A 16,352-nucleotide genomic window follows, 5' to 3' on the forward strand; every position below is an offset into this window, starting at 1 on the left:
TCCTGGAATGTTCCACTTTTCCATAGGGTGCCCCTATTTTCATTGGAGAAATGTTGGAGGGTATGGAGTTATCCAGCGCCCGAGCTGTCAGAAGGCAATCCCATATAGGGAATTTTAAATGTTTAATGTTTTATTAAATTTTTATATATGCTGGAAGCTTCCCAGAGTGGCTGGGGCAACCCAGTAAGGTGTGTGGGGTATAAATAGTAAAATTGTCATTATGGAATGGGACATCCCTGTTCTCATTGGAGAAATGTTGGAGGGTATGCTGTCCTTAGGTTCTTTTTGGGAAGATTTTCTCTAAGGGAGGAAAGGACTCAAATAGAGGCATTCAGCGCTATATGTCAGGATTTTGGAAACAAAACTTGGCAACCCTACTTGTTACAAGAGCCTGAGAAACAAAACTATCACAGATCCTATACCTTTTGTGACAAAGGGGTTTGTGACAAATCCTTGTGATTTAACATAGTGCAATGAAAAGCCTTTTGGGAGAAGGAGACTCTTAGGACATGTTACTTTTTGTAATAGCATTCTCTGCTAATGATTCTATTAGGCTTAGACTTTAAAAACTTGATGATTTGGCCATCTTCTGACAATAGCTACCGGTAGCTAGCCAGCCAAATGCAACCCTTCCGCCCTCTGGTCAGATCATTAAACTACTGCAAGCATAGTGAGGGAAAGCTGTCATGTTAAATATCATAGATCATTTTTTATGGTGGTGAGGGATATCCCAAAGGTGACCTGTAACATATTTATAACACTATTTTTAGAATTTTTCAAGTGCATTACATTTTATTTATATATTTATGCTCTGCTCTTCAGTAGATATTCTCAGAGCATTTCTCAATACATAAAAAATGGCAAATCCTATACAGTGGGTAGGAGTGGGGAACTCAGATTTACTGACCTATTAAAATTCTAGAGATAGTATGGCAGGAAGTTTAAGCACCTTTCCCCCATAACTTAAAGGTATTTGAAATAATGAGGCTTTTGTATTTGATTAATTTTATTGTGTTAGCAATAACCTAAATATTTAGCAATTACCTAAATTTGTTTCTTTCTAAAGCTAGGCTATGTAAAAGTTTTGCTGCTGCAAATAAACACAATTTCCTTCTGAACCCTACTGTTTGAAATAAAGCAACAGAATGCCTTCTGCTTCCAATGGTTGATCTATAGCTTTATTAAAAAGTTGAACCAGTTTTAAATAAGTAGGAATGGACAAAAGGTTACTAAGGCTGTGCTTAGTGAGGATTAGCATAGGATTGGATCCAGTTGCCTGTCTGTAAATGAAGTTCTCCCTTCCACTTGTAGAAAGGGCTGAGATCCAGAGACGTTTGCTGTGCGGAAGAGTGATTTTCACCAATTTTCCTTGCAGTCTCAAGCACCACCTCCCAAGCAAGGAAAATCAGGAATGGGTCTGCTCATGGGAATTCTGGATTCAACCACTGTCTACAGACATGGTCCACTTAAGCTATTAAATTGGCTACAAAAACATTACTTCCTTGAAGATGTCCTCATTCTTTGAGCGTAAAGGTTTTAAGAAGAAGATGTGTTTATTGAAACAGCGATTTTGATTGTAAACTGCCTTGAATACTTGTTAGAAGGGCAGGGTATAATTGTAGATGATAGCAACAACATGAAATAAAAACAGATAGTGTTGAATATGCACCTGTGTCTATAATTCTTCTTTCCCCATATTTGTAGTCTGATCCCAGTTTTATTTGTGATCCTACTGTGGTATAAAATGAAACCAGTGCAACATATTGAAAAGGAGTCCTGCATTCTAAATGGGTTGGATACAAAAGTGCTTTTTTGACAGAGAAAGGGGATTTTTGTTGTTCTGACATGAGGCAAGATTCAGCACAATAACTGAAATCCCAGGGCGTGCTTGTATTTGCATAAGGCATTCCACTAGTTCTTGCACAATAGTTCACAAAACAGCACAATGCCAGAACTTCTTTTGCTCACGCATCTCTGGTTCCAACCCAGCATTATTAATCTGTTTATCTTGACGTATGATGTTTTTATTTAACAGTATCACATAGCGCATTGACCAGGGATATCCACTTTTAAAACAGGCATCTTTTAATTAATCCTGTATTCTGTGAATTTTTCATTACTTGACTGGAACTAATCTTTTAAGAATCAATATCTTGCAGCTGGGAGCATTTTTACAATGGTGAATTTTAATTATGCAACTGATAGTGTCAATTATATTGCAGCCTTTAGCTGTCTGTAAAGATACTAACAGCTTTACCCCTTGCATGTTTATATGGAAGCAAGTCCCACTGTGCTTGAGTGGAGCTGGCTCTCAGGAAAGTAGATAACTTCAGCCTGTTTTCCAAAGAACAACTTCCACCTTGATTAGTTGCTTTGCTGTGTACTGGAGACAATATTATCTCCTTCACACATGCAACAAAAGTTTGCTTCTAGCATATATTAAGCCATGTGAACTGTTGTTACATGCAGAGTGTTCGCCATCAGCCACCTTTACTTTTTGTGTGTATTTGGGATGCATTCTTATTCATTGCTTCTAAAAACAGCACCTGTGTTCTAAATACTCCACTAGACTCTAGAGCAAGCTAAGGAGAGCCTGGAGGAAAAGGAATGCTCATCTCAGTGCTTTAGCAGTGCATATTCCTTCAATTTGTGCATATGGCCCCAAGTTTTGTTGTGAACGTCTGAAAAATATCCTAAAGACCTTGTCTCTTGCTTGTTTTCCCTTTTGCTTTGATACATGATGGGTCACCCTAGCGTCTAATAATCCAACTCCCCACCCCCACCCTGATCTAATCACCCCCACCAACTGCCAATCACAGATTGCAGTGGACATGTACTTCCAGCATAATCGAAGCTTTACTGTATTAGCATCTCTTTAAAGGCGCGTCGATCTGCATACCGATGGAGCTGGGCTGCCTTCGATTCAAGAGGCAAGCGGTGCAGGGCATTTCCTAGAGAGAGAGAGCGCGAAGCCCTTGGAGGGATGGGCACAAAGCTCTGGGACCGGGGCTATGTGTCACCCCCACTTCCCTCTTCTCCCCCCAGTTCTTTTTGTATATCCCTGGCAGATGCTGCTGCATTAAGCTCCTTCTGTCGCGGGGGGGGGGGGCGGTGATGGTGCACATCACGTGTTTGGCAGCCTTCTAAAGAGGGACTAATATTGACCAAAGTGGGGAGGGGGGGTGGAGAAAGAGAAGTGGGGGGGGGAGCCAGCGAGCAAGTGGGCAGGAGGAGGTGCTGCTATTGGCAAGCGACGGGGCGAGCTGGGAGCGTTGCTGCGCGCAGGGGGGGAAGCCGCCACTCTTGCTGCAGAACTCCCCCTCCTCTCCCTCTCTTGCTCCCTCCATCTCCTCCCGTCCTCGCATCCGTGCATGGTGGCGCCGCCATGGCTTGGCCCTGCATCAGCCGAGTGTGCTGCCTGGCGCGCTTCTGGAACCAGCTGGACAAGTCGGACCTGTCCGTGCCGCTCACCATCCACAATTACTCCGACATCGACGAGCCGGCCGACGAGGGGACGGACACGGCCGGCGCCCCGCCGCCTCGGATCCCAACAGGTGGCAGCACCAGCAGCCGCCCCCACCAGACCCACCCGCGGGCGGCCACCGCCGCGCTGCCCGTCTCGGCGTCCGCCCCGTCGCTGCAGGACGGCCTGGGAGGCGTCAAGAGGCCGTCGAAGAAGTCGCGCGGCGGCTACCGGAAAGAGCCCTTCGCCGCTGAGACTCAGTACCAGCAGGATTTCCAAGCGTGGCCGGTGCAGAAGCGGGACGCCCTGCCCTGGATCGGGGAGTGCAGGCGGGTGGAAGCCCCCGGGGCGCCCCCCGCCGCTGCCGCTGCCGCCGTCCCAACCGCCCCTTCCCACGCCGCGATCCCGGGGGGCTCCCACGTGTACGTGCTGCCGGCGGCCGGGCAGGAGGTGGTGGGTAGCAAGTACAGCGGCTTTAAGCAGGTGTGGTCCTCCTCTTCGCCGCCAGGCGGCCCCGAAACCTCCTCCTACAGGTAGGTAACGCGCTGAATCGGGCCCGCTGCCGGGGATTATTTTGAGGAAGGGAGGGGGTCCTCTTTCTTAGCAGGGCTTAGCTCCCGCAGAACTTCTCCTCTTGCCCCATACCCCATGCCTTACACACACATGGGCCAGAGCTCAGCCCTGGAAGGAATAAAGACGCAAAGAAAAAGGGTGTCCCTGAGCATGTAATGGAGCACATTCACTTCGTCTTCCTCGCCAAGGGTTAACCGTTTTCCGCAGATAAAGCATTTCTGTCCAGGGAATAGGAGTAGGGAACCTGCATTTGGTAGGTTTCCGTATTGCGTTCATTGCCAGCTTGACGGTATTGCTTTAAAAAAAAAACAAACCCAAAACGTATTTAGGCCATTTACATGCTCGTTTTTCTGCATTTCCTCCAAGGAACTAAGTACATGCTTCCATTTCTCCAGTTTCATCTTTAGAAGAGCCCTGTGAAGTAGTACAGTAGGTTAGGATGAATAGTTGAATGACTGGCCCAAGGTTGCCCAGTGAGCTTCACGACTGGGGGAAATTTTAACCTGGGTCTCTCCAGTCCTGGTACATTCATTTGAAAAGGTAGGGTCCTTGTGGCATCTCAGTGAAGCAACATGCTTCTGTGTGCAGTTGTTGACACGTGACTATATATATATGCAGGTCCCCCTCCTTCCCACCGACCACATATTTGTTTTTCTGCTATACAGAAGTGCTGTTAGGCAAAGCACAATACATGCAATAGTCCAGGTCACCACAACCAAATCTTGATTCAGGAGGTAAGGATCTCCAGAACCCAACAAGCTGACATTGGGTAGATGGCACCTCTTATACGGAGAAATCTATAGTACTTTCCAAAGCACATTGAAATACTTTCCCAGTCCGCCCCCCCCCCCGGTCGCACATCCCTAATCATCCCATTGCTTTCCTTTTTTTTAAAAAAAAAAGCAAGCACCCAAACAGCTTAAATATCTTGCCTATGAATAAATGTTCCAGCTGCTAACCTCCCCTCCCCAGTATTTATTTAAAAGGGAGATAGAATTATATAGGATTGTATCCAACTAAGTCATACTCAAGAACAGACCCACTGAAATCAATTGACAAGTTAGTCAAGTCTTTTGATACAGCTGGAAAAGGTGATATAGTACAACCCCCTGCAATGCAGGAATCCCAGTTTTAAAAATTCCTCACAGGTGGCCATCCAACCTCTGCTTAAAAACTTCCAAGGAAAGGAGAGTCCACCACCCTCTGAGATAGCCAGTGGAGCTCTTACTGCCAGAGAGTTCTTTTTATGGGTCTACTCTCGAGTATAATAGTTGGATACAGCTGTCAGGCTGCAAAACTTAATTCCCAAATGCAGTGCTCACCCTCTTCCACTATAATCCTCTAGGAAGAATACAAATCACGATTGCATGGAGTATTGAGTGAATATATAGAAAACAAATAGCAGAGCATGTTTTTGTCTTTCCTGTTCTTTCTCAGGTGAGCCCTTTCTGCCTCTTTTCCAGGTGCTAGGGTCCTGCCTCTGCCTTAACTTGCAGGGGTCACCAGCAAGACCTTGTTGCTACAGACAAGGCATCATGCAATCAGTGAGATTATCAGATGAGGCTTTCAAAAAGCCCTGGCTTGACCCAGCCTTTTCTTTTTCTATTCTCTTTTCCCCTTCTGTGTGCTTCCTTTGGACTGGGTCACTGGTTGCTTTCCTGCTGCCCAGATTATTTAACTCTCTGGAAATCTGGCTCTTTAAAAAAACCCAAATGCCTTTTAATTTGTTTTTAATCTTGACTCAGCTTGTTCTGGCAAAGGACAGCTGTCCTGTGCACAGCATGGTTTTGCATGCTGGCCAAGCAATTAATAGGATGTCAGTGGTGTATTGATAATGCCAGCTGTTGAATTTGAATCAAGTGTCTCCAAATAAGCAAAGGTGTTCAATTGTTATCAAGGGTCAAGGCATTTGCCTGGGAGCAGGTAATGTCTGTAGGTATTCCAACACAAGGCGAAGGACAGAGATTTGTGCACCAGTTCTCTGCCTCGTCTTCCATTGCTATCAAAGTGTTTCCTGTTAATTTCATATTATTTTGAGGTGGATCAAAGAACAAGGTAAATTTAAAAAAATACATGTGGATATATATTTGCAGTTTACCTTTTCCAACATTCTAAACAAGCTAGCTTCGTCTACTTCCGAGTAGGGGCGCCCACTTTTTGTACCTTTAGACACCTTTGTTTCACTTTACAAATTCATTTTAGGCATGAGTATCGTCCATGGACTGGAGCAAAACGATCAAGGCCTACAAAGACAACACAGGGTTTCATTATTCCAGAGGATCACTTTGCGCAAGAATCCAGCTACAAAGCAGACTTTAAGGTAAATGAACTTTGCAAAATCTTTGAAATGCAGGTGTTTGCTAATGTGGGTAGGACTCAGCCCAGGAAAACACTAACACATCACGAGTAATGCTTCAACTTTCAAAAGAGTAGCTAACCCATTAAAAAGACCAATGCCATGATTCAGCAAGGGAGCTCCTCTGCAGATGTGCATCCAGATGTGCACCCCATATTTATTATGGTGCTCATCTGGGCCCCATTGAGCTGGATAGATGTTTGTTTTATACACAGGTAGGGATTCATAACCTAATTTGAAGCTAGGAGTTGGTACCCACAACTTGAGCTGAATTAGAGCCAGGATCTGACAGCTTAAAGTGGTCTATTGCAACTGCAAGAGCTTTTCTGCATAGTCAGTCAATCAAGTTGGTTAATGAAAGGAGCCAGAAAGGGTATATTGAAAACAAAACAAATATAAACATGTATTATACTCAATTCATACAGAATTATCATAAGCATCTATTATAACAAGATAGTTCATAAACAAACTGTTATTTGAAAAATTGCACCAGTAAGACAGCAGTACTGTTATTTCACTCAATTGCTGCTAATCCGTTTGGCTCTAATTCTGCTTCATATGAGGGCAAACAAGGCTATACATCTCATAATCCCCATGCCATTTAATGTAATTTTGGCTATAATGGGCACATAACTAATTCTCCCTGCAGAAAGCCATCTCTTTCTAATATCTGTGAAATCCTTGCTATCTTCAGAATCGCAAATACACTGGCGCCATTCGAGACTAATCTGGTGACGACCTTCAAGCACCTTTGTAGGCTGTGATTGATATCTTAATGCAGAAAAGCCATCCCTGGAGGGGCAATGTATTAATTTAGGCAGGTAGCTCTCCATTTTAACATCATCCTTGAAGGAGGAGAGCTCCTGATGAAATTATAAAGCAGCCAAGTCCTGTTTCCTGTTCCCCAGTTTGTTTTTAACCAAGGATTTTGCAGCTGACAACATTCTGGTAGATAAATCAGCTATGCAGAAGGCAAGATTAAGCTTCTAACTGTGGAAGCCCACAGATTATGGATATGTTTTTGCTTTTCTAGCTTGCTCAATAAAGCAATGACCCCTTGATTCCACAAACCAGCCTTTCCCAACCTGGTACCCTCCTGGTATTTTGAACTATTAGTAGCCACCATTTTTGGCCAGCACACCTATACTAGCTGTGGCTGATGGGTATTCAAACATCTGGTGGAGATATTGTGAGGGAGTGCAAATTTGAAGATGCTGAGCCCCTGCAGTAACTGATATCTTGCCTACCTCTATCCTTTAACAGAGGAGCAGAGATATTAATTTAGCAGCAGATATTTTATTGTTGTTGTTGTTGTTGTTGTTTAGTCGTTTAGTCGTGTCCGACTCTTCGTGACCCCATGGACCATAGCACGCCAGGCACTCCTGTCTTCCACTGCCTCCCGCAGTTTGGTCAAACTCATGTTTGTAGCTTCGAGAACACTGTCCAACCATCTTGTCCTCTGTCGTCCCCTTCTCCTAGTGCCCTCAATCTTTCCCAACATCAGGGTCTTTTCCAAGGATTCTTCTCTTCTCATGAGGTGGCCAAAGTATTGGAGCCTCAGCTTCACGATCTGTCCTTCCAGGTAGCACTCAGGGCTGATTTCCTTAAGAATGGATAGGTTTGATCTTCTAGCAGTCCATGGGACTCTCAAGAGTCTCCTCCAGCACCATAATTCAAAAGCATCAATTCTTCGGCGATCAGCCTTCTTGATGGTCCAGCTCTCACTTCCATACATCACTACTGGGAAAACCATAGCTTTAACTATACGGACCTTTGTCGGCAAGGTGATGTCTCTGCTTTTTAAGATGCTGTCTAGGTTTGTCATTGCTTTTCTCCCAAGAAGCAGGCGTCTTTTAATTTCGTGACTGCTGTCACCATCTGCAGTGATCAAGGAGCCCAAGAAAGTAAAATCTCTCACTGCCTCCATTTCTTCCCCTTCTATTTGCCAGGAGGTGATGGGACCGGTGGCCATGATCTTGGTTTTTTTGATGTTGAGCTTCAGACCATATTTTGCGCTCTCCTCTTTCACCCTCATTAAAAGGTTCTTTAATTCCTCCTCGCTTTCTGCCATCAAGGTTGTGTCATCTGCATATCTGAGGTTGTTGATATTTCTTCCGGCAATCTTAATTCCGGCTTGGGATTCATCTAGTCCAGCCTTTCGCATGATGAATTCTGCATATAAGTTAAATAAGCAGGGAGACAATATACAACCTTGTCGTACTCCTTTCCCAATTTTGAACCAATCAGTTGTTCCATATCCAGTTCTAACTGTAGCTTCTTGTCCCACATAGAGATTTCTCAGGAGACAGATGAGGTGATCAGGCACTCCCATTTCTTTAAGAACTTGCCATAGTTTGCTGTGGTCGACACAGTCAAAGGCTTTTGCATAGTCAATGAAGCAGAAGTAGACGTTTTTCTGGAACTCTCTAGCTTTCTCCATAATCCAGCGCATGTTTGCTATTTGGTCTCTGGTTCCTCTGCCCTTTCGAAATCCAGCTTGCACTTCTGGGAGTTCTCGGTCCACATACTGCCTAAGCCTGCCTTGTAGAATTTTGAGCATAACCTTGCTAGCGTGTGAAATGAGCGCAATTGTGCGGTAGTTGGAGCATTCTTTGGCACTGCCCTTCTTTGGAATTGGGATGTAGACTGATCTTCTCCAATCCTCTGGCCATTGCTGAGTTTTCCAAACTTGCTGGCATATTGGGTGTAGCACCTTAACAGCATCATCTTTTAAAATTTTAAATAGTTCAGCTGGAATATCATCACTTCCACTGATATTTTATTAGCCCTTAGATATTTTATTAGATATTTTTTATTAGATATTTTTTATTAGATATTTTATTAGCCCTTAATAAATTAAGCATTAGCCAAGGAATAAGAAGGTCTGAACTTGAGCCCTAGATGTTTGGATCCAGTATTTCTAGATTTATCTGGCAGGGGAAGAAATCAAGAATTAAATATAAGATACTGATTGACACTAGGGATAGAGGAGCCTTCTCACTGCCAGATTTGCATTTATATTATGAAGTGTCATGTTTGTGCTGGTTAAAAGATTGGATAAAGTTGGAGAATACTGAACTGCTTGACTTGGAGGGGTACAGTGTTAAATTTGCTTGGCATGCATGTCCATGGTAAGGTAAAGCTAGAATACATAAAATTTTCATGAATCATGTAATTAGGAAAAATAGAATATGCAGCAGCAATGGGAAACTTTAGGGAGCCATGGAAGGATGGACAGGAAGTCAACGGAATAGAACTATCCTCCCCTTCCCCCTTCCTTTTCTTTCACTTTTTTCTTTTATTCTTCAGTTCTGTATTTTGTACTCTTATAAATTCATAAATAAATAAAAATAAAAAAGTTGTTTGGATCCAGAGGCATTATATAGAAAAATCAGACCGAGACACTATTAACCAGTACATCTTTAAAAGTCTCAGGATTTTACTTACTTATTTGAAAACTTTTCTAGGCCACTTTGTTTAAAATATCCAATGTGGTATATAAAATTAACAGCATTATAAAATCATGAAACAAGTTAAAACAAGAAAAAAGAGGGTTCTCTGTGGCCACAACTCAGCACTATTAAGACCCATAGATTCAGGAGATCTTCAGAAATACATACTTGCAGTGTTTAACCCATTATTTTAAACAGATCAGGTATAGCTTGGGGAGTTTGTTTCCTAAGGCTCCAAGCTTTTGCATCCGTGCTATTCCTTCAATCAATTTCCACACGTCAAGTGAAATTCCAGTTGTGAGGAGGATATTTTGAGTTGACTATGCATTTAAACTCTCAGCCATATTATGAACATGATGTTATGGACGTGATCAGCAATGTAAATGTCGTAAGGTGTTGGAATGGGAGATATTTGGGAGAAGGCTCCCTGAGTTGCTTTACTTCCAGTTCTACCCTATCCCCAGCTATCAATAAAAAACCACTTTTCCTTCAGGGAGGCATCTGAGGAAGAATAAAGTCTGCAATTCTAAACATGGTAAGGGTTTTTAAGGGGTTCTCTTCCCCTTTCCACCTTATTACTGCTTGCATGTTGGCCTTACACAGGCAGAAAGGTCGCCACCAGTTCAAATGTACTCACAGGAAGCTACCTTTAGTTCATTGAACTTGGTATTGTCGACACTGACTGACTGTGGCTCTTCCAAGTTTCAAACTGTTACCTTCTCCAGCCCAACTTGGAGCCCCTGGGGCTTTTGTGCATGCAAATCAAATGCTGTACAGCCCTTTCCATAGCTCATTTGCCCATCATTGCAGCTGAAAAAATCTGCCCCATCCTGGCCGTTAATGTGCAGGGAGTAACATCTGAGCTCTCCTCAGTGAGCTGGTCCAACCAAGTGTGGGGTTTAGCTTGCATGCCTGTGAAGGACACCGAGGATGCCAATTTAAAGGGCTTTACAGCGGCAGCTGCAAGTGGGCGAATTTCTTTGAATCAGCCCTCGGGCACCTCACTTGAATACAGCCTCCTGTCATGGCCATGAAGCACAGTTTGTGGCCGTAGAAAAGACTTCTTTCTCCTCCGCCTAATATAAGCACAAAGAAGAAGAAAATTCAGCTTCTTGACTCCAAACCTCATTGAATTACGTCACATACCATATTTATGCAGTGCACAGGCCTTGTATTAATAATAGGGCTGGATTCCGTCTGTAGATCAGTATATAAACTGGCTGCAGGCCTGACAATAAAAGTATTTTTTGCATAGTGAGAAGACCCTTTAATATTTCCCAGCATGTAGAGCAGGGGTGGGCAAATTGTGGCCTTCCAGATATTGCTGGACTATAATTTCCACTGGCTATGCTGGCTGGGGCTAAAGGGAGCTGGAGTCCATCAATATCTGGAGGAGCACGTCTCTGATACAGTGGGTCTCTTCTTGGTGTTCTCGAAGGATAGGAACATGGGTAAAGGTAAAGGTAAAGGTCCCCCTGACCGTTAGGTCCAGTCGCGGACAACTCTGGGATTGCGGTGCTCATCTCGCTTTACTGGCCGAGGGAGCCAGCGTACAGCTTCCGGGTCATGGCCCGCATGACTAGGCCGCTTCTGGCAAACCAGAGCAGCGCACGGAAATGCCATTTACCTTCCTGCCGGAGCAGTACCTATTTATCTACTTGCACTTCGTGCTTTCAAACTGCTAGGTTGGCAGGAGCAGGGACCGAACAACGGGAGCTCACTCCGTCGTGAGGATTTGACCCACCAACCTTCTGATCGGCAAGCCCTAGGCTCTGTGGTTTAACCCACAGCGTCACCCGTGTCCCTAGGAACATGGGTACATAGGCCTTATACTGGGTCAGACAATTTGCCTAGCTAGTTCAGTACTGTCTACACTGACTGACAGTGATTATTCGCGGTTTCAAACAGGGTTCTCTCCTTGAGATGTTGGGGATTGAACCTGGGACTTTCTGCATGCAAAGCTGATACTCTGCCACTGAGCTACATGTCTACAGCCTGTAGCTGGAGCCTACGCTGATGTTCTTGTATGTAGCAATGGACCTAATCATGCATCTTTTCCTTCTCTCCAGATTCCAGAAATGAAGACTAAGTTTTCTCCGAATCCTTCTGCCGTTTTCCAGGCACCATCTCGCATCCTCAATGTATGAATCTGGATCATGCACATTTCCCATCCAGGCAGCTTGAATGTTAAGGTTGTGAAAATGTACAGCTATGCAACTTTCACGAGTGGTGTTGAGATAAGAACAAGGATTATTAAAAGCAGCTACAGCGAATACCAGAATTTATGCATCTATTACGAACATGTAAATCAAAAAGCACTTGAGTTTGAGATGGTGGAATATACTAGGGGAGAATGACCTACTTTCATAGAAATAGGCTCATTAACAGTGGGCTGACTGGCTTCAGTATTCCGGATATTGACGTGGTCAGCAAAAAGCAGCATTTTAAGCTATAAGCTTATGCTGAAGAACACAATGGAGCAGGGCTGAGTAAGGTGTATAGTAAAACACTCCCCTCTCAATGTTGTGTAGCTACACTGATAAGAAATGAAAGTGAGACTTGGTAGCTTTTGAACATTGCTGTTTCTTTTTAGATCTGGGGATCAACCTCAAAGCATATATCGTATTGTTGCAAAGACTTTTGATGTCTCCTTGCTGAGGGTCATTCAAGGTGAACAGCGTGGCCCTTGAGCAGTTTGCCCTAGATCGTGCTCCACACAAATGCTGACTGGATTTTAGAGGGTTCTGAACAAACAGAAGCAATATTTTATCTTTCAGAAGCCCTTACTCCGGTTAAATACTTCACCAGATTCCTTCCATTCCGTGGAGCTCTTTTGAAAGGAGCTGTGGTTGGTTTCAAGATTGTTTCTCTTTTGGAGAGAGGTTTTCCTAGGACTCACAGTCTCACATTTCTGCTTCATTTCCTCCTGGATAGGCCAAAACCTTTTATTTCCTAAGAGCCCAGTCCTTGGTCATTCTGAGGCAAGGCACAAGCTTCTCTTAAGTTGGTGTGCATACAGACTCAATATTGACATCCATTTTAGAATACTCCCAAAGGTCTGGAGCCTTTATTCTGGAACTGAAAATCAAGACTTGATCGAGATTTATTTCTATCCCACATCTTTAGTAGGCCAAAAGAATCCCCAGAGCAATACTATTGAATGAAATTGGAATTTTTTAAAAGCTTGAAAACTTTATTTATTTGTACACTCCCTACTCAATAGGGCCTTGAGATAGTGTACATTAAAGCGTCTAAATAAAACAAAAACCATAGAAATATAACTAAAAACACAAGATAACAGCCAAAGGATCACAGCACCATAAACATTTCCTAATGTTAATACCTAGCACCAACTACTGCTGGGCCTACATACAATAGCTAGGATACACCTGTCAAAAGTCGTAGGCCTCACATTTATGGTCACAGGTATATTTATGTACCATATTTCTGTTACATCTTTAGGGTTGGAGAAACTATTACATCCTGTGGAGGAAAAACCCCATCGGAGGGAAATTGCAATGGAAATTGAAACACAGTACCAGCTTTTATTGGGAACTGGTAGCACTAACTTGTTTAGCTCACAACTTTGCAATGGACCAGATGTTAAAGCAATGACCAATTCAAGTTGTAATAGTGCTATTAATTATGTATGTAAATATTGTACATAGAACATATGATTTTTCTCCTCAAAATAATAGTATGCTTAGTATTCTTTTAGTTATCATTAATTGTTTTGAGAATGCAAGGTAGAACATTGATTGCCTTCAAAATCCTAAATTATTGCCTGCATATTGGTAATGCTAGTACTAAAGAAATGTTACATAGTGGCTATTATAATAACATAATTTGCAAACAGGGATCATTTTGAAATTTTATTAGCCTACATTTTTGTATCATATTGAGACAAAAGCAGCTTTTGCCTAGGCTCTTTTAATAAGCCATTTCTTAGTGTCAGTTCAGTTCCTCCTATATTGTATATATTTTATCAAAATAACGAATTGCCAACTGACATTTGTAAATGTCAGGATGATCTATTGCCCTGATCCTAGGGACTTCAGTATACGTCACTCCTACGGTGGTAGGCTGGGGTCCACCAGATTATGTTGGCCTCCAACTGCCATCAGCTGTAGCCAACACAGGCAGTGGTCAAGGCTGATGGGAGTTGTAGTCTCACCAACATGTGGAGGGTCATAGGTTTCCCACTGGCGGTGGACAGTTTCTGGTGGGCTATATTCAAGCAGGGACTTCATGGTGCTCCACACAAATGCTGACTAGTATTGGCGGGCTCTGGAAAAAAACCAAAAGCAATACTTGATCTCTGGGAGGCCCCAAGGCCCTTACTCCAATTATACAGTACATGTATGTGTTTGTATTGGAGTCGTGGGAGCTTTGCACTGGGGCACTCGAATTTGACATTTGCCCATTCGAATTAAGAAGTTCTTGATAACATAAATATTCAGTTTGTTCATAAGTGGCTAAGCAAGAACCATATTGGGTATAATCCTGAGAAAACTGGGTGTCCCAAACTCCCAGTTATTATAAAAGAAAAAGAGATGACAGTCCGCTCACCCTCTACTGGTGTCAGTGGGATGTAGATGTGCCTAACAGGATTTCATCAGACAGCCAGGATCCAGAGTTACTTTAGTCACCTTCAAAGGCTTGGGTATGCCCAAAGGAGTTTTTATTTCATTTCATTTTTCCTTCGTACATCATGCCATATCACAAACTGCTTTTGGAACTCATTCTTCATCTATTTCATAAGTGGGTGCTTGTCTAATCATTCAGATTTCATACAGGGACCATTTGACGGATGGCCCTACATCTAATGTAAGCACACACAGAAAGAATTTGGGGAAGGGAATGGGGATAAGAATCATGGTTTTTCAGGAACATAGTTAAAGTATTCTTTGTTGCATGTTGAATGTTTCTGAGCAAAAACCTGTTTATTCTGCTTGACGATTTCTGATATATTTAAGCAGTTGACTTTTAACTGGTTCAGTTATTTGCAATCCAGACTTTTACTAAACAGACAAAAGAAAACCACACTGCCTATTTGGTTTCTTCTTTTTAATTTAATAAGATTTCTTAAAAGAAAAAAAAAGATGACAACAAAGCAGCTATACATGAAGTTTGTATTTTATGGAGTTAAAGATAAATTTAATAAAAATGTATTTTGGCTACAGGTTCTTTTTCAGTCTTCAGTTTAATGGAAACTGTTTGGAGTACTAAAACGTTTCGATGGTTTGCATGTATACTGAGGAGGAATAACATTTGTAATCTATTATCTGCTTTAGGGAACCAAGAGTGTAGCTGAAATCTGCACTGGTTGAACTCCACTGTTCTCCCCCAGCCCCCAACCTAAAATATGGCCAGCCCTAGGGAGTGCCTTGATTCAGTGCCTGAATCTGTTCCTCATCTCCCCACATAGCAGGTGATCTGTGCATGGAGAGAGCTGATAGTTCTGATCCTGTTGGATGGTCTATAGGTGTGTAAGAGCATTGCACGTACATGCTTGGTGCCCCACACCTAGAACAACATTTGTGGTCCTGGTAGAACAGATTCACAAAATAAACCCCTTTCTGGTCACAGCTCTCTCACATTAGATCAGGGCAGTGCTCTTTACTGTATGGGATGCATTGCAGTTTATATATACTTGGGCTCAACTGAGCGGCACTATTGTGTGTGGTAGTGCAGCGGGAAAGGGGGGGATTATTTTCCATAAAGTCACTTCCTACGCTATGAACACATTGCAGTATTGTTTCCCAGCCTTATGCAGGATGTTATAAACTATTGTAGGAAGCTGCCTTTGCAGATACACAAGTGTTTCCTGTATTCTGATAAAAAAAACATGCCCCTTTCTTTGAAAGAAAAGTAGAAGGATTAAGCAGCCGCAGGTACTTTTTGCTTCAGTAAATGGCAGGTATTCTGGCAAGGATTAAGGAGGGGGAATCCACCTCTGTTTAAGGATTGGGGTGGGGTCTCTTCACAGATGATGCTATTTCCATCTAGTTCTGTGCATCGGTAGTGGCTGAACAGCTGTGTATTTTGCAGTATAGAAGTATATATAGCCCATCACAGCAGCACACTTGCATATAAGATGAAATGAAATCCTAACATGCTGCTGCACTTGAGTGTTTCATACTATTTTCAATGTGTAAAGCAGTCCTATAATTCTTCTGTCAATATAACTTTCCTTAGCTCTCCATTTTACTGGCAACTGGTTGCTGTGGCAACATGCATCCTGCAAGCCTCACTGTTATTCATCAGTATGACAATTGACTTCTTTGTCTTATTGACTTTATTCAAAAGGTGGGCTTGTTTGAGAAAGACTACAATTTAAAGGGAAGAGAGGGGCATCCTTTTATTCAAGGCCTAGATATTTATTTAAAGCTAGAGAGAAAGAAACAGGCTGTATTATTATATTCTCAGTCAAGGGACACAGGGATTTTGGGAGAATCGTCCATAGAGCTTGGTAATTAAGATTGAATATTGTTAAGGGAACACAACC

At 42.8% G+C, this 16,352-nt stretch overlaps 1 protein-coding gene across 4 annotated transcripts; it reads left to right on the forward strand.

Moving 5' to 3' along the window:
* The first annotated feature begins 775 nt into the window (after nucleotides 1-775).
* On the forward strand, nucleotides 776-15,026 carry MAP6D1 (MAP6 domain containing 1). Of its 4 annotated transcripts, XR_015950251.1 has the most exons (5): nucleotides 776-3,996; nucleotides 6,239-6,356; nucleotides 10,338-10,379; nucleotides 11,914-12,036; nucleotides 13,307-15,026. XR_015950251.1 is itself a non-coding variant. In XM_060274662.2 (4 exons), exons 1-3 carry the CDS (start codon nucleotides 3,386-3,388, stop codon nucleotides 10,347-10,349), a joined length of 741 nt encoding a protein of 246 aa, XP_060130645.2. In that variant the 5' UTR covers nucleotides 776-3,385; the 3' UTR covers nucleotides 10,350-10,379; nucleotides 11,914-15,026. The 4 variants fall into 4 exon arrangements, 3 of the variants coding, with proteins under 3 accessions (XP_060130645.2, XP_088526846.1, XP_034989814.2); XM_060274662.2 differs by having other exon boundaries at nucleotides 11,914-15,026; XM_088670720.1 differs by lacking the exon at nucleotides 10,338-10,379.
* The last annotated feature ends 1,326 nt before the right edge of the window (nucleotides 15,027-16,352 follow it).

This window comes from Zootoca vivipara, chromosome 5 (genome assembly GCF_965207765.1).
Source record: "Zootoca vivipara chromosome 5, rZooViv2.hap1.1, whole genome shotgun sequence".
Lineage (NCBI taxonomy): Eukaryota > Metazoa > Chordata > Lepidosauria > Squamata > Lacertidae > Zootoca > Zootoca vivipara.

Excerpts from the sequence above, each read along its gene's own strand:
- MAP6D1 (XM_035133923.3), top strand. The coding sequence starts at position 3,386 with ATGGCTTGGCCCTGCATCAGCCGAGTGTGCTGCCTGGCGCGCTTCTGG. Across the intron at positions 3,997-6,238 it reads CCCGAAACCTCCTCCTACAG|GCATGAGTATCGTCCATGGA; the intron begins GTAGGTAACGCG and ends AATTCATTTTAG. Across the intron at positions 6,357-11,913 it reads GCTACAAAGCAGACTTTAAG|ATTCCAGAAATGAAGACTAA; the intron begins GTAAATGAACTT and ends CCTTCTCTCCAG.